Source organism: Caretta caretta, chromosome 9, assembly GCF_965140235.1.
Source record: "Caretta caretta isolate rCarCar2 chromosome 9, rCarCar1.hap1, whole genome shotgun sequence".
Classification (NCBI taxonomy): Eukaryota; Metazoa; Chordata; order Testudines; family Cheloniidae; genus Caretta; species Caretta caretta.
In genome coordinates this window covers 75,865,574-75,884,632 of record NC_134214.1, presented here as the reverse complement: position 1 = coordinate 75,884,632, position 19,059 = coordinate 75,865,574, and the positions used below count along the sequence as shown (strand labels likewise).

At 43.5% G+C, this 19,059-nt stretch overlaps 1 protein-coding gene across 1 annotated transcript in view; it reads left to right on the top strand.

Moving 5' to 3' along the window:
- SH3BGRL (SH3 domain binding glutamate rich protein like) overlaps window positions 1-19,059 on the top strand; it is a 167,169-nt gene that overhangs the window by 77,632 nt on the left and 70,478 nt on the right. The window contains exon 3 of the mRNA XM_048865076.2: window positions 9,290-9,501. Coding sequence (XP_048721033.2) covers window positions 9,290-9,501 — 212 coding nt within the window. The remainder of the gene's footprint in view (window positions 1-9,289; window positions 9,502-19,059) is intronic.

The following is a 19,059-nucleotide window of genomic DNA, read 5'->3' as shown; positions in this document are numbered from 1 at the left end:
TTAGGATATGCAGAATTCTCTCATGTTGGAGTGCATGGTAAAGCAGCCGTCGTCATGAAGGATTCAAAAGCAATTCACAAACTACTGAAATTTGGCACATTGTTCCAAGCACACATCTGGAGTGGGAGGGCCAGGTATTTAGGGTGAGTCCTGCGGTGAATTCTCAGATACAGGTTGCTGCTGTGGTTAAGTTCCACTGATGATTCCACAATAGCTAACTGACACCATTCACTTCAGGATTTCTGCCGCTCCAACCTGCATTTTTCAGTGATAAAAGCACGCAGGTCCTCAAATGTATTTAGGCTCCTAAGTTCAATTGAAACCAACCTAAGATCTTCCGGGGTAGCTTGTGAACATCCTAATGACTTTAAACTGGGACCCAAAGTCATATGAGGCTTCCTGTGAACATCTTTGTGTGGTTGAGTGTTTTGGAAACTATGGGGTTAGTTCCACAATTAACTTTTACATTATGTTTACTATGCTTTTCACCTTATTGTTTTACAAAAATATTTTGATTTTTCTGAAAATATTCATGGAACAAATTGATTTTAGTAATCACTAGGAAATTACTTTTCCCTAGATACTTCTGCAGTGTACTGTTATGCTGGAACATGTTAATGGCTGTCATGAAATGGGTCTTTGGTCTATAAACAATCACAGATCTCATTAATTCTGACGGAAATGCTAAGCACCCTTCCTTCAAACTAAATAAAAAGAACAATTAAATATCCCTTGAAGATAGGATAGCTGCAAACTATCAGAAGCCACCTCCCAAGGCAATGGACAACTTAGCAAAGTAATCAAGCAGTGTGGGCTCAGGGGTTTCCCTGGGACTAGTTGCAAGTGGACAGGTGAGGGGGTTGATTGGTAGTAGCAGTATGCATCTTTGTGTGCTAGAGACAGAAAGTGAGGCTACGCAACTCGAGCTACATGAATAATGTAGCTGGAGTGGACGTACCTTAGGTCGAGTTACCGTGGGGTCTACACCGTGGGGGGTCAATGGGAGAAAATCTTCCATCGACTTACCTTACTCTTCTGGTCGGAGGTAGAGTACAGGGGTTGACTGGAGAGCAATCTGCAGTCGATTTGGCGGGTCTTTACTAGACCCGCTAAATCGACCACCAGTGGCTCGATCTCATCTCCATCCCTGCTATAGTGTAGTCCTGCCCTGAGAGAAGCAATTGTGAGTTTTGTGACAGACACTGCAACCACATGCAATATCTTTGTGGATTGTGTTGTATTAAGTGCATGAGTGTTTTTATGTATCACTGTGGGCCAGGGATTGTATACAACTCTGGAGGGGTGGGGTGGGGTGGGGTGGGGTGGGGGGGCGGATCGTCACAGCTTTGCTAAGAGTCAAGAAAAATGGGGGGTGATTATAGTGAATCACTTAGATTATAAACACCTCCAGAGAAGTATCACCTCTGGAAAAGGCTTGCAGAAACTGGTTTCTCCAGAAACCAACAGACAAAGAAAGGGCTTTTGATATAAAAACACTGTGTTTAAGCTGACTTCAGTCTTCTCTCTGATCCAGCAAACAAATGGGGCTTCCTGGCCAAGGGCCCCAAGCCTTGCTGTAGGGTTGGAAAGACTTAGGCTTACCAAGGTCCCATAAGACTGATAGGTAACCTTTGGTAAGCTTTTAGCATGTGTATTGTTTTTTATTTATTTTTGTGTTTTGTCTATAATGCTTTTACCTTAAGAATAAATAGGCTTGCTTAGAAAGAGCTGTGTGGTAATTTGTAACTGCTGGCAATACACTGGTCATAGCCTTTGGAGAGAAAGTGCTGGCCTTTAGGCAGACTGGCTTGCTGGAGATATTGCAGTATAAGACAGGGAGCGTGCAGGTTTAAAACCTACCAGTCAGAAAGGAGTGGGACAGGGATTCCTGCCCAGAGACAGGTGACAGCTGGAGACCTGAGACCAAACTAGAAACTCCTGGAGTGGACCATGGAGGAAAGGGATACAGGTGCAATTACCCTGAAATTGTGACAAAGCATGTCCTTGGGAGGAAGATGAGACAGAGCTTCTTTTGGACACACTACTTGTGGGAAAAGCAGACTTGGGCTGCCTGCTATTTATTTATTTCTACTATGATCATGGAAACAGGACTTTGTGTACATTCTTTGTAAATAAACACATTTGCACCAAAGAGGTACCTGAGTTGTATTGTCAATTTCTCCTTCCAGTGGAAGCAGCCTGGCAAGTCCCCAAATATTGCCTGACCACTTGGGCCAAAAGGGGCAACAATATGATTGTGCCATACGCAATGCATTTTGAGTCAGCCATTAGCCAAAGATGATTTCAGATTAACGAGCGCCAGGTGTAAGAATAAGTGTCCCCACACACTCAGGCCCTGATTCACAAAGGGACTTTGGTGTTGTGACTCTCATCATTGTAATGCCTAATTTTTAGGCATCCAGAAAATAACAGGAACAATTCTGTGAGCTACAAAGGCATCCTATACAATGTATGGGATGAGAGAGGTGTCTTACAATGTGATTCACAAAGGCAGCATACTAGGTGGGGAGCCAGCTAAGCTAGCTAATGGGAGATGCCAATGACAGGAGCGTGTGCTAAACCCTGCCCTTCTCTGATAGGTGCTTCTCTGCAGCCCAAACTTAGGTGCCTATCTCTGCTAATGATTCATGAACTAGGGAAAGATAGGTGCTACTCCATCTAACTCGTGTGTGGGGCCCAATCTGGTAGGCATGCTCTCAGACCACCTAACTCCACACGCAACAGCTGGGGAATTGGTAGATCTCCGTTATCAACTTTAGTTAACCAGAATGCAGGAAACCACTGGTTTGAGTTCCCCCCTCTGATGTTGAGGATAAAGCATTTGAACAAGGATCTGCCACCACTCAGGAGAGTGCCTTAACCCCTGAGCTAAAGAATGGACTGATGTGGGGTTCCCTCGGTCTTGCCTGTTGAAGATGTTCCGCTTTAATTAAATGTTAATTGGGCCATAGAGAGTGAGATTGACTCTAATCAAGTGACAGGTTTCAGAGTAGCAGTTGTGTTAGTCTGTATCCGCATAAGGAAAAGGAGTACTTGTGGCACCTTAGAGACTAACAAATGTAAGGTGCCACAAGTACTCCTTTTCTAATCAGGTGGTTAGAGCACTCTTCCATGAGGTGGTAGATCCCTGTTCAAATCCCTTCTTCTCATGGGGTGGAGGAGGACTTGAAGCAGTGGTCTCCCACAGACTGGCTGAGTGCACAAACCCCAGGATTAAAGGAATGACTTGTTGTGGTGAGGAGTTAGACACCTCTAAGCAAGCCTACCATATCAGGCCCCATGTGTGAGTTAGATGGGCGAGTGCCTATCTTCACCTGGTTCATGAATCACTCTGGAGCATAGGCAGGAGTGAGGTGTTTGGGCACCTACAGTGAGGGAGCAGTGTGTATGCCCAGAGGCAGAAACATGGGTGCCTAGCATAAGTGCCAAGTCATGGGTGCTCCGGGGCTGTAGTACCCTTGGGGAAAAATTAGTGGGTGCTCTGCACCCACCAGCAGCCAAGCTCCTCTCCCCCCCGCCCCACCTACTCCTGCTGCCGAGCATGTTGCATCCCCGCTACTCCGCCTACCTCCCAGCGCTTCCCACCACCAAACAGCTGTTTGGCGGCGCTTAGGACTTTCCAGGAGGGAGGAGTGGGGATGCAGCGCACTCAGGGTAGGCAGAGAAGAGGTGGGGCAGGGGAGGGGACTTGGGGGTAGGGGGTGGAATGGGGGAAGGAAGGGAGCGGGGACTTTAGGGAAGGGGTGGAATGGAGGTGGGGCCAGGGGTGGGGGTGCGGTCAAGCACCTACCGGGAACAGTGGAAGTCGGCGCTTATGCCTAGGAAAACTTCGCTGAAAAAATGTAGGCTCTGACCAAGTTTAGGTGTCTGCAGAGTTAGGCAGCAACTGAACAGGAGTTTTATGAATCACAGTGGTGCCCTAAGAATGAGATTTAGACACCTAATTGTAGAGATTAGTCATCTAAGTACTCCTGTGAATCTGGCCCTCAGAGATTGTTCATAGACTGTAGAGCCGGAAGGGACCATTGTGATCGTAAAAGCTAATCTGTCCTCCTGTATTTTAGAAATGTTGTGCAGCCCACATCTTCTTTCTGGCAAAGGTCCCTACTAAGTCTCATATCAAGGGGTAGCCGTGTTAGTCTGTATCCACAAAAACAACAAGGAGTCTGGTGGCACCTTAAAGACTAACAGATTTATTTGGGCATAAGCTTTCGTGGGTAAAACACCACTTCTTCAGATGCTAAGTCTAGTCATTCCCATAGACTGAGGACACGCTGAGTTACATTCTGGCCCTCGATACTTTGGTCATGCCAGAATGTTTACAAGAGGTCTAAAATACTCCTGGCCCTGGGCTGTCTGCCATATAGTAACTTGAATGGGGAGAACCCCATAGAAGTCCCACTGTGGGACTTCTTGGCCTGCAGACAATAGGTACAATAGCATCTTATCCCAATTTCAGGATTCAGTAGTCACAAATGTTCATAGCATTCCTTTAAATTCCCTGTTAAAGCATTCTACTAGCCTGTCTGTCTGTGGGTGGTAAACAGAGGTCCTTACTAATCATATATTAAGGGGGGAACATAACTCCTGGATTAGCTGGGACATGAATGCACTCCCCATATCAATTAATATCATATATAGGATCCCTGTTCAGGAAAATACTTTAAATAGCTCATTAGCTATGGCCTCTGACGTTGCCAAGGGCACATCTTCCAGGTATCAAGTGGCGTAGTCCACAATTACTATGATAAACCCACAGGTACTAGAATTTGGATCTCTGTATCGCAACCACCCCTACCCCAATCCATTCAAATAGAGCATCCAATAGCAGAAGAGGGACTAATGGAGACTTGTGACAGGCCTATAATTACCCAAATTGTCCCATTTACCCTTTTTAAATATTGGCACAACATTAGCTTTCTTTTAGTACTCTGGAACTTCCCCAGTGTTCCAAGACTCAAGGAAATCGACATTAACAGTCCAGAAAGCTCAACAGCCAGCTCTTTGAAAACTCTTGGATGTAAGTTATCTGGACCTGCTGATTTTAAAAATTCTTTTTAGTCACTGCAGTTTAACATCCTTAGGTAATGTTGGAATGGAAAGTATTTCATCATAACATAATCAACATGATATGGCTGCATCACCTGGGTTTATCCCAAATACAGAACAGAAATATTTTTGAATACTTCTGTCTTTTGTGCATTTTTATTGAGAATTCTATCATTTCCATCTATTAATGGACCAATACCATTGTTAGAATTCCTAATCTATTTAAACTCATTATTATCCTTAACTTTACTGACCACAGATTTCCCCTTGTGTCCTTTTCCTTCCCTTATCAATTTTCTACAATCCCTAGCTTTTGATTTTATATTTATTACTATCAGATTTCCCTTTCTTACATTTGTTATATATATTTATAGCTGTTTTCACTTCCCATCTAAGCCAGGTTGTTTTTTTTTTAAATCAGTATGGTCTTCTTTCTAGATTGTGGGATTTTGGCTTTTGGGCATCTACTAAAATGTTCCTAAACAGTTACTATTAGGATAAGTTTTCGGATAACTTTTAACAACAAACAAATCCCCATTAATTTAGAGAGTTTGGGACTTAGGAATTCTCCTGCAGTGCTGGAAGCCTAAATAAAAAAACATGGGGCCAATGAACCAGAAATTAAAATTATCTGTCAGCAACAAGATAATCTGATCTGTTTTTAATTTTGTTGTCTGAGATTAAATAAATAAACCACATAAAAGGTGAAAAATTTAAATTGAACTCTTAAAATGCTTTCAACTAATTCTAAACTGGTATTATAAAATCATGACTGGTGTGGACAAAGTAAATAAGGAAGTGTTATTTACTCCTTCTCATAATACCAGAACTAGGAGCCACCAAATGAAATTAATAGGCAGCAGGGTTAAAACAAACAAAAGGAAGTATTTTTTCACACAATGCAGAGTCAACCTGTGGAACTCTTTGCCAGAGGATGTTGTGAAGACCAAGACGGTAACAGGGTTCAAAAAAGAACTAGATAAATTTATGGAGGATAGGTCTATCAATAACTATTAGCCAGGATGAACAGGAATGGTGTCCCTAGCCTCTGTTTGCCAGAAGCTGGGAATGGGCGACGGGATGGATCACTTGATGATTACCTGTTCTATTCATTCCCTCTGGGGCATCTGGCATTGGCCACTGTTGGAAGACAGGATACTGGGCTAGATGGACCTTTGATCTGACCCAGTATGGCAGTTCTTATGTTCTATTATCATTCACATTCTTCTGTTTAAAATTCTTTCTCCCAGCTCATTTGGCTCATAATTCTTTTCACCTTTGAGAAACTGGCTGCTTCAAAGCACCAAGTATATATATTACTATTTTGCACTTTATTCTGTTTGCACTCAACAAATGTAATCACATCATGATTATTGTATCTCATGTGAACTAGGAACATTAACTAAATTTTCTGTTGACTAATACATGCTGGTTAGCATAATATCATATTAATAATATGTATTATACACACTAATATGCATGTTAGTATGCATTAAGGACCAGTAACATTAAGCACAGATATTGTAACAGTAATATAGCCTAAACTGGCCTATACCATTACACAGACCTTTGACATAAATCATGTTCACTTATGCTATGTATCCCATAACACCTTGCATTTTTTGAAGTAAACATTTGGCATAAACAGGTGGGAAACTTGTCAAAATCAAGATATGTTCATTCTATGACTTAACACAAGTGAGGGAAGTATCTTCATGGATCAGTACCTGTAATGCTAGTATCCCAAACAAAGATAAGGAAGATTAGGGAACTGGAACAAACTGATGGGCTGGATTTTAATGATGTGTAAAGAGATGTGTAATTTGTTAAATCATCATATAAATGATACCAGCTGAAGTGTGTAACTTTGGGAGCCCACCTTCTGCATAAGGTGCATGTAACATCACTGCGTGAGATGGCTTCCCAGAGACGGGTATCACATTGAACCTTTTCCCTGCACTATATTATTAAACCTGACTGACAATGATTATTTGGCCTCTTGAATATATTTCATAACGAACCAAAGTGTGGTCAAATAGTGGATACAATTTATCAACAAACCATTGTTTGAATAAACAATGGACAGGTCACAGATTATGTCCTTTTGTGCCACATTTCAATGCATTTTCTCCTGAGCTGCTTGCTCTTTATCCAGCTCTACTCGACATCCTGGTGGTGACCCCTCGTGGACATCTACTTTGCAATGTCCACAAAAAGACCTTGATTCTCGTGGCTGGCCACAAGAGTTTCATGACCCGTTGCTTTTTCCCACATGGTGATGAGATCCAGGGTCTCATCACTGCTCCAAGCAGCTGCACGAGGCATGTTGTGGAGCTTCTGGGGTTGTAATTGTATTGCAAGAATGATGCATTGGGATCCAGAAGCAAATGGGAAAATCTGGCTCTGTGTCAGCTTTTAAAGTGGCAAGGGTGTTATACCGGGGCATGGGAGGGCACACAGGCAAACGTACAGGTCAGTAATAGTCTAATTGCAAAACACCATGGGATAGCCGGCAGGAGTCCTGGGGCAGCTGTTGCCTGGTGGCCCCCAGGAGCAGTCCTGGGGCAGCCCCTGGCAGCTGCTGCCTGGCGGCTCCTAGCAACTGATGCCACTGGCCCCAGCCTTCTACCCCCAGCACCGCCCCCCCCCAGCATTGCCCTCCTCCCAAAAATACATTTTGTCAGGCGTATTTATACTATAAGTTCTGGACAGATCACAGGCCGTGAATTTTTTGTTTATTACTCGAGACCTACCCATGACTTTTACTAAAAATATCCATGACTAAATCATAGCCTTAGTTATTGCGCAGTGATGGATGCATCCTGTGTACGCAAGTGTTTTCAAACTGGATTAACTTGATTTGATATGGTTTAAAATCCCAGTTTAGTCAAGCCCTAACTACCACCAGATTTTAGTCCTGTGATCTGTTCCTCGTTAGCTGTCTAGATGAGATCTAATACAGAATTCCAATGTGTTAGATCCAGTACTTTTTGTATTAGGAACTTGTCATATAAAATTTTCAGAAATTAGAGTGGGCCATTCCTTCCTTGTATCATTCTCATTGATAAAATTAAAACAAATTATAGATATCTTATCATCTTTGCTAAATAAAAAAGGATATTTAAAGATGAATTGCAAAGAGTGTGAGAAACATACATTCCTACGTTGTGGTAGCTATATATTTTATTTTAAAATGCAACCATCACGATATTGTAACTAAATGTGGGGTAAATACTAACATGGATAAACATTTTTGGCAATTTGAAAGATGGAGAATGTTTTTAAAAGTAGTGAATTAAGTTTTAAATGTTTCATTGAAACATATGCAACAAAATCATCAAGAAAAGGGATAGCCTGGGATGGTGCTGAGGCATACAGGAACAGGACAAGGAGTTCACAGGATTCAGGGCAAAGGAAGCACAGATGATCTGTATGTAACCCCTTTGGGGTTTAGAGAGCATGGCCCCTTTAAATCTTTTTCCTAATGGGGGAGGGGGAGCAGTGAGAGAAAGGAGGGAAACTCCAGGGTGTGGGTGTGGAGCTCCAGAGAGAATCATAGAATAACAGAGTTGGAAGGGACCTCTGGAGGCCATCTAGTCCAACCCCCTGCCCAGAGCAGGACCAATCCCAACTAAATCATCCCAGCCAGGGCTTTGTCAAGCCTGACCTTAAAAACTTCTAAGGAAGGGGATTCCACCACCTCCCTAGGTAACGCATTCCAGTGTTTCACCACCCTCCTAGTGAAAAAGTTTTTCCTAATATCCAACCTAAACCTCCCCCACTGCAACTTGAGACCATTACTCCTTGTCCTGTCATCTGCTATCACTGAGAATAGTCTAGATCCATCCTCTTTGGATCCACCTTTCAGGTAGTTAAAAGCAGCTATCAAATCCCCCCTCATTCTTCTCTTCCGTAGACTAAACAATCCCAGTCCTCTCAGCCTCTCCTCATAACTCATGTGTTTCAGCCCCCTAATCATTTTTGTTGCCCTCCACTGGATGCTTTCCAATTTCTCCACATCTTTCTTGTAGTGTGGGACCCAAAACTGGACACAGTACTCCAGATGAGGCCTCACCAATGTCGAATAGAGGGGAACGATCACGTCCCTCGATCTGCTGGCAATGCCCCTACTTATACATCCCAAAATGCCATTGGCCTTCTTGGCAACAAGGGCACACTGTTGACTCATATCCAGCTTCTCGTCCACTGTCACCCATAGGTCCTTCTCTGCAGAACTGAAGGGCTCAGCCTGCAGGCCTTCACAGAGTGAAGCAGCAAAGAACCTGCCTGAAGCCTGGGAAGGGCAGGGCGGTGGATCGGGGACACCCAAGGACAGGAGCCAGGAGGAGCACTGTGCCAGGGAGGAATCACCCAAGAAGGACAGGCTGGAACTGGACCCAGTATCACTGCTGCCCAGAGCTGCATGGGGCTGTGAGTACTGGGGCTTGTGACTCTGCACTGGGAATAAGGAGGGAGGCTGCTAGCTAGTTAAGTGGGGAGGCGGTCGCTCTGTGTGGCTTTGCAGAGAGCGGCAGAAGAGGGCACCGGAGGGGTTTGTTGGGGAAAGTTTACTGGTGCTGAAGATGACCAGGAGCACCCAAGACTCACTACTGGACTGGAACTTTGTTCAGGACTGCTGAACTCTTTGTGCAGACCCATTGCTCAGTGTCTGCCCTTTCATCCTGTGCTACCACTGGGCATGTGGGGCCTTGGTTTGGATGCAACCATGTTTTACTGATCCTCCGATATTTCCCCTTGTTATTTTTCTCCTCTCATCCCTCTGGTAATAAATATTTCCCTTTCTTATATCCACTGTAGTTTTCCTGTGGGCGTGTGTGTTCACTCTGCGGGGTTTGGAACAGATGCCCCTGGAGTGGAAGGGATTTTTCCTGCTGCATTTCTGCGCGCGCCTTCTCTTCGCCAAAGCTGCCTGTAGAGCAGACTCCATCTCGGCCACGAGGGCGCTAAAGTTACATATATTCTGCAAAGCAAACGAATATAGCCAATTCTAAACAAACCGACCTTTTCCAGTTCAGTACATATTGAAATTTACCTAAAAATGGTATGGAAACTTTTCATACTTTTCTCTTTGATGTCACTGCAGAATTAGTTTCTCCTGGTCTGAGTTCCTGTCACTTCTTTCCTATTAGCAAGGAAATGGCAGCCTCTGTGGAGTGAGAGCAAAGCCATTGAAATATCGAAACTTCCAAGGCAACTTGTATTTCTTCGGCAGTATTCCTTTTCAAATTGTACTGACATGTCTAACAAAAATAACACCTGTGCCTAGTGATGTTACATAGTTCTGGTGGGATTTTCAGAAGTGCTGAGAGTTGGCCTAACTCTGCTACCATTGAAGTCAATGGTAAAACTCCCTTTGACGCCAGTGAGCGCAATAGAAAATCCCACCCTATATATTTATTAGTTGACAGCAGTCTAGCTATCAGGTGGGCCTGGTTCTCAGTACTGGCACCGATGATACTCACTAGCCTTTGATCATTTTCTTGGGTAAAATCTATGAAACAGAGTTGGTGACCTCCTGGACGTTTGTACACAGGGTTCTCCCTCAACTGCCCTGAACTCAACTCCCTGCCATTGTCCAAGACAGAACTTTCTGAACCCAGCTTCCCAAACACCATTCCCCGCTTTTAATAGAGGCTGTCAAGGTTCCTTCCCCACTCTGAACTCTAGGGTACAGATGTGGGGACCTGCATGAAAACCCCCTAAGCTTATTTTTACCAGCTTAGGTTAAAACTTCCCCAAGGTACAAACTATTTTTCTTTTTCCCTTGGACTTTATTGCTGCCACCACCAAGCGTCTAACAGATAGATAACCAGGAAAAAGCCTGCTTGGAAACATCTTCCCCCCCCCCCCAATCCTCCCCAAACCCTATACCTCCTTTCCTGGGGAAGGCTTGATAAAAATCCTCACCAATTTGCATAGATGAACACAGACCCAAACCCTTGGATCTTAAGAACAATGAAAAAGCAATCAGGTTCTTAAAAGAAGAATTTTAATTGAAGAAAAAAAGTAAAAGAATCATCTCTGTAAAATCAGGATGGTAAATACAGGGTAATCAGATTCAAAACGTAGAGAATCCCTCTAGGCAAAACCTTAAGTTGCAAAAAGACACAAAAACAGGAATCTACATTCCATTCAGCACAGCTATTTTATCAGCCATTTAAACAAAACAGAATCTAACGCATATCTAGTTAGATTACTTACTAAGTTCTAAGACTCCATTCCTGTTCTGTTCCCGGCAAAAGCATCACACAGCCAGAGCGAACCTTTGTTTCTCCCCCCCTCCAGTTTTGAAAGTATCTTGTCTCCTCATTGGTCATTTTGGTCAGGTGCCAGCGAGGTTATCCTAGCTTCTTAACCCTTTACAAGTGAAAGGGTTTTTCCTCTGGCCAGGAGGGATTTTAAAGGTGTTTACCCTAACCTTTATATTTATGACAGAGGCCATCCTGTTTTCTGCTATCCTGCTGGTTAAGCCATGCCTGAGATGTATCAAATGTATACAACGTTACAGTTGAAATCAATAAGACAAACTGGTGACCTTTTTGTGACCTCTGATGGAAAGGCCAAATATCAAAGTTCAAATAGGGAATTTTTCTCTTTTGTCAGTAGCCCATAATGAATGAGAATTGTGATTATTATACCAAATTTCAATATTGTATCAGTGCAAACACTTGGTCACAGCAGCCGCACCATTCCCTGAATCTTACCTGTTCCAGGGGGATTGTAGTCCCCAGTATTGGGGAAGCTTCAAATAGCTGCAGCTTTTATCAACTTGTCATCAGCCTATGATAGCATCCGACACAAGGGCCTACTGCCGAAGCTACCCAGCCTGCTTCAGTGTGACCTGCCATTTTGTGTCATTAGATCAATGCTTTTGAACAGAACGTTCTGTGTCCATCTAGGAAGTCAGGTTAGCAAAAAGCAGAGTCTGCACAATGGCCTCCCCCAGGGATCAGTACTAGTAACCTCCATTTTTAACTTATACATAAGTGATGTGCCTGAAATGATGTGCAACAAGTTCTACGCTGATGACCTGGCATGAATGACACAGGCTGCAACAGTCATGGAAGCAGAAGACACCCTAAATGTTGATCTGAAGAGGATGGAAAACTACTTTCTGTACTGATGACTCAAACCCAATCCATCAAAAACAGTTTTGTCAGCTTTCCATCTGATTAGTTCTGAAGCGAAGAGGATGCAGAACGTAAACATTTGTAGCAGGGCAATCACCCACGATCCTAACCTCTGCTACCTAGAAGTCACCCTTGATTTCATAAATAACATCTGAAGCAGGTGAGCCATAAAATAAAGAGTTGCATCAATATCATCCAAAAGCTAGCAGGCTCTAGCTGGGCTCAAATGCTACGAATGGCAGCGCTGGCTTTAGTTTATTCCATGGCTAAGTTTGTACACTGTCCATTGATATCCAATTAATTCCATCTTTGAGACTTGTAACTGGCACCCTGAAGTCCACTCAGCTGCCTTGGCTTCCAATCCTCGCAAACATCCTTCCTCCAACATCCTTGCTAACCAAAACCTCCCACTCCATGAAAAACTTGTTAATCTGCCTTGTACTCACCTTAAGTTCCACTGGACCTTTCTGGACAAGGTGTTCTATCATTTAACTTCAACCCAGAAAACACTTATTGGATGCAATGGGCAGGCTCTGATGTAAGCAACAAATGCCTTATAGATGATCCCATCATCAAACTGCCTGGTTTCTTGCTCTGCTGAAGAGAGTGGATGACCATAACTATATTAGGACATTACATGGAAGATGCCTGCACCGAATGCACAAATGGAGAATCAAGGATTCACCACAGTGTGAATATGGAGACCTCCAAACTATCAAACATCTTATGAAGAAGTACCCCATCTTTTCATTTTCATGAGTATAGCAAAGCTGACCGCTGTATCCTCCTGAAGCCCACAAATGGATTTCAAACCTTTCTATGAACTTGTAAATATTGCTACTTCCATATGAAAGAAGAAGGATATTGTTTCTAATGAGACCATGGAAATTAGTTGTTTCAGTCAGAATACCATCTGTACTATATACATTGGAGTTTAACTATTTGACAATTGCTTAATGTACCAAACAAATGGGGCAAAAACATAGCTCCAGTTCTGTCCAAGACACCTCAGCAAATCCCAAGGAAATAAGGATTAGTTCCATCTCTGGTAGTGCCCCATACCAGTTATGAAACAGCCAGGCCAATGTCCACAGAAAAACTGACAAGCTGGTTTCTCACTTGAGCTGCCATTTTCACTATTATTAGGCATAGTACCTGTTTATTTACAAAGAATGTACAAACTCCTGAATACAGGAGGAATCAAACACAGGAGATAGTTTCTTAGCTTGCAGCTTCAAGCCCGCTTCAGCCAGCACATGGCCCAATAAGCTCTGTCTCTAGGCTTTCCTCAGGGCCATGTTACCTGTGTTTGTTCAGGCTGTGTTTGGTCCTTCTATCCTAGTCTCAGTTCTTATACTGCGCTCATCACCATAGTATCTGACCACCTTCCTTGCTGCCTTGTCTCTCAGCATCTCTAGTCTTTCTACTGTTTCTCTCACAGACACACAAACCTTCACAAAACAATAGCTAGCGAAACCCGTTCTGAGATGGGGCTTTGTTTTTAGCAGTGACATGCCTGTGTTTGGGCTGGAGGCTGCTATTGTCTCAGCCCCCTGGTTCCACAAGGGAGCTTAATGGCATCTTACAACTCTCTTAAATGAAGAGTGGTGGTTACACACTGTGAAGTGGTCAGATAGGGCATAGCAATCTCCATTCTTTCCTGGTGCCCGCAATTGACAGTCATTCCAGCCCTGCAGTAGTCTGCCCTTTCCGTGTTTCAGCCCTACAGCCAGGTCACACATTGATGTCCACCCCTTTCACATTATATAAAGAGGCCAGCAATGGGGTAGCCCTCTGGGTTGGGTGAGGGGCTCTGGGCCTCCCTATGGTCAGGGGTCTCAGGATCTTGACCCTTCTGTTTTCAGGGCTTTTTCTCATCTACATTCCCCATATCATGGGTTGACTTATGCCTTTGACAACACTTCGGTACATAGGGGGACCAGGGCCCACCCTCTCTACCGGGTTCCAATCTAGGGCCCAGTGGTAAGCAGTCAAGTTTCGCACCCCAAAGTGCAGTACTGCTGCCTCCCTGGATCATTTCCTACCAGTATCCTCTTTTCACAATGGATAAAGTTAAGCCCTTAAATAACTGAAATCAAAGATAAACTATCAGTCCTTCCGAGAGTCACCAGTCTCTTCTCTGTGGGTTTGTGCGAAGTCACTGTAGCCAGGCCTCAAGTGGCAGGAGCTCCTGCAGCGCTCCTTGCCAGGGCTCAGAGTGTAGGTCAGCACGCGTACACTGTCTGTCTGTCAGCTACTCAGCTGTAATGCTTTCCTTTTAAGCTCCTTTTCCATTCCATACATGCTTTGCAGGTGTGGCAGGATGGGAGTGCCTGGGTCCAAAGTAGCTATTTAACCCCTTCCTTTCTAGTTTGGAGTTTGTACACCCCATTTTGCTCTCTTTCTTTCTCTGTCCCTCTCACACATAACCGGTTTCAAATCAGTTTAATCCAACTCACACCTGTACCAGCACTGAATGGTGCACAGTTGGCACCTCCCCCACAAGAAGAGAATCCCTCCACCTGTTGTGTTAAAAAGAATTCTGTTGATTTTGAACTATGAAGAAGGGAGTGCACGAGGCCAGCGTGGCACAACTGGCCTCAAGTTGTGGTTGGTTTTTTTTTCAAATTTAAATGACTGAGCTCCATATTAGTAGCAACATAAGCCTCATGCCTCACAACGCACTCAAGGTATGCACCAATAGTCTATTATTGCACACCAGAAAGTGCCCAGTTAAGGTCTCCCCATATATCCCCAAAAGGAATTTTAGTGTTACAAAAACAGGTTAAGGTGATGCTTCACACACCACACAGCAACATCCAGTTCTTGGCTAATGTGCTTAAGTGTGCCAATCAGTTTAGTGAGTAATCAAGCAAATTAATTGAACAATGATGTTATAAATATGCAGATTAAAATCTGTAAATCACCTTTGTGCAAAAAGAAAGTTAAAATCTTGCAATTCTTCTAAAATGATAAAACGTTCTGACATTTTTAATGTACTTTGATAATCAGTCCTGAATCTAGGCTAACACATAAATTCTTTAAAAAACAGCCAATGTAATATGATGACTATCAAGAGGTAATGAGCACAGAGCGTAATAATGAATTAAAATACCAAAAAGAAATTTTCTGTCAGTATTTTAATTTTTTAAAAATTCAGTGACAATAACAAATTCATGGCTAGAAGACGCAAAGATATACCTCAAAGCTGGTCAAATGTTGCACATGTGGTAAGCATGTCTATCGAAAGTCACAAAATGGTGGGTAGTCCAAGCAAGATGGCCTACTCAGAAGATTGTAGTGGTGAAGGGGAAAGAGATAATTGGAGCAGAGACTCTGTCATTGCTTTATGAAATACGAACACTTTCTCAAGTTGAGTAATTTGAAAAGGACTCTGATGAGTCAAGGACATGAGATGGTGAGGTGACAAGGCTGCCCCAGCCTCTTTACAAGTCAATTAACATTGATAACCTCTTTCCACTCATTCAGTAACCTGAACTAGCCTTAAAATATTGTAAATTATAAAAAATAATTAGTTAAGCATATCCCACAGGTATTGTATTCATACTTAGCATTTCATACATTCATCATAATTGCATATGTAATATATATAAAAATATATATATACATAAAAGTAGTCGGTCATCTGTAGAGCTGAACATATAAGAATTGTGAATTATTTATTGACATAATTTTGTATCTCTTTTCCTCATCTTGGATATTCCATAATCTTATAGTTCACAAAAATGTATTTCGCATTTGATCTTTTGCTCAATAATTCCTACAAATAATTCTTGTGGTCCACAGATTGTGTGTGAGCAGTTCATTATGAGTATTCAGAATTTCAGCTGTTTTGATTAGTTATTAGTTGGACATAGTGACATGGTATGCTCCTGTTCCCAGTTGGATTAACTTAACTATGAGAATCAGGATCCTTGTGTTTATGAATTCAAGATTCACTTTTGGTGAATATTTTTTGATATTGGCTTAAAATTAATTGTTTCCCCTATCATCCCAGTAGTGTGAGGATATAAACACAAAGAAGAGCCATGCTTTAGCAACAAGGAGAGAACTCCCTAACCAGAAAGTTCCTACGTTTATTAAGCTTCCTGCTGTAACACATCCTGTTCTTTCCTTACTGATAATTGTAGAGGATCAGGAATTCGATAACCACTCCATAATTCCCTTTTTTTATAATAAAAGATTTAAACTTAAATTATAAACCAATGTATATATGCACAACACTTCAAAATAAACTTCAAATTCCTTAGAACTATTTACAGTTCTTACACTATGTCTCCTTATCAAGTCTTGAAATTAGGTCAATTTTATAGAGTTGATTTTTAGAAATCGATTTTATTCAGTCAATTGTGTATGTCCCCACTAAGCGCATTAAGACGGTGGAGTGTGTCCTCACTACCATGGCTAGCATCGACTCACAGAGCCATGCTCTGTGGGAAGTTATCTCACAGTTCCCGCAGTCTCCACTGCCCACTGGAATTCTGGGTTAAGCTTCCAATGCCTGATGGGGCAAAAACATTGTCACGGCTGGTTTTGGGTACATGTCTTCAGTCTCCCTTCTCTCCCTCCCTCCCTTCCTCCTTCCGTGAAAGCAACTGCAGACAATCATTTCATGCCTTTTTTCCTGGGTTACCCCTGCAGACACCATAGTACGGCAAGCGTGGAGCCTGCTCAGCTCACTGCTGCTGTTGTGAGCGTTGTAAACGCCTCGCGCATTATACTGCAGTATGTGCAGAACCTGGCTAAGAGATGGCAGCATGAGGACAATTGTGAGGAGGACATGGACACAGACGTTCCTGAAAGCATGGGATGTGACAATTGAGACATGATGGCGGCAGTGGGGTTGGTTGATACAGTGGAACACTGATTCTGGGCCCAGCAAACAAGCACAGATGGGTGGGACCGCATAGTCTTGCAGGTATGGGATGATTCCCAGTGGCTGTGAAACTTTTGCATGCGTAAGGCCACTTTCCTGGAACTCTGTGAGCTGTTTTCTCCCAACCTGAAGTGCAGGAATACCAAGATGAGAGCTGCCCTGACAGTTGAGAAGTGAGTGGCAATAGCCCTGTGGAAGCTTGCAACGCCTGACTGCTGCCGGTCAGTCGGGAATCAATTTGGAGTGGGCAAATCATAGAATATCAGGGTTGGAAAGGACCTCAGGAGGTCATCTTGTCCAAGCCCCTGCTCAAAGCAGGACCAATCCCCAACTAAATCATCCCAGCCAGGGCTTTGTCAAGCCTGACCTTAAAACTTCCAAGGAAGGAGATTCCAACACCTCCCTAGGTAACGCATCCTAGTGCTTCACCACCCTCCTAGTGAAAAAGTTTTTCCTAATATCCAACCTAAACCTCCCCCACTGCAACTTGAGACCATTACTCCTCATTCTGTCATCTGCTACCACTGAGAACAGTCTAGATCCATCCTCTTTGGAACTCCCTTTCAGGTAGTTGAAAGCAGCTATCAAATCCCCCCTCATTCTTCTCTTCCGCAGACTAAACAATCCCAGTTCCTTCAGCCTCTCCTCATAAGAATACTGTGGGAGACGGTGTCAAAAGCTTTGCTAAAGTCAAGGAATAACTCGTCCACTGCTTTCCCCTCTTCCACAGAGCCAGGTATCTCGTCATAGAAGGCAATTAGATTAGTCAGGCATGACTTGCCCTTGGTGAATCCATGCTGACTGTTCCTGATCACTTTCCTCTCCTCTAAGTGCTTCAAAATTGATTCCTTGAGGACCTGCTGCATGATTTTTTCCAGGGACTGAGGTGAGGCCGACTGTCCTATAGTTCTCCGGATCCTCCTCCTTCCCTTTTTTAAAGATGGGCACTATATTAGCCTTTTTCCAGTCATCCGGGACCTCCCCCGATCACCATGAATTTTCAAAGATAAGGGCCAATGGCTCTGCAATCACATCTGCCCACTCCTTTAGCACTCTCGGATGCAGCGCATCTGGCCCCATGGACTTGTGCTCGTCCAGCTTTTCTAAATAGTCCCGAACTACTTCTTTCTCCACAGAGGGCTGGTCACCTCCTCCCCATGCTGTGCTGCCCAGTGCAGTAGTCAGGGAGCTGATCATGTTCGTGAAGACAGAGGCAAAAAAAGCACTGAGTACATTAGCTTTTTCCACATCCTCTGTCACTAGGCTGCCTCCCTCATTCAGTAAGGGCCCACACTTTCCTTGACTTTCTTCTTGTTGCTCATATACCTGAAGAAACCCTTCTTGTTACTCTTAACGTCTCTTGCTAGCTGCAACTCCAAGTGTGATTTGGCCTTTTTGATTTCACTCCTGCACGCCTGAGCAATATTTTTATACTCTTCCCTGGTCATTTGTCCAATCTTCCACTTCTTGGAAGCTTCTTTTTTGAATTTAAGATCAGCAAGGATTTCACTGTTAAGCCAAGCTGGTCGCCTGCCATATTTACTATTCTTTCTACACATCAGAATGGTTTGTTCCTACAACCTCAATAAGGATTCTTTAAAATACAGCCAGCTCTCCTGGACTCCTTTCTCCCTCATGTTATTCTCCCAGGGGATCCTGCCCATCAGTTCCCTGAGGGAGTCAGAGTCTGCTTTTCTGAAGTCCAGGGTCCATATTCTGCTGCTCTCCTTTCTTCCCTGTGTCAGGATCCTGAACTCGACCATCCCATGGTCACTGCCTCCCAGGTTCCCATCCACTTTTGCTTCCCCTACTAATTCTTCCCGGTTTGTGAGCAGCAGGTCAAGAAGAGCTCTGCCCCTAATTGGTTCCTCCAGCACTTGCACCAGGAAATTGTCCCCTACACTTTCCAAAAACTTTTTGGATTGTCTTGCTGTATTGCTG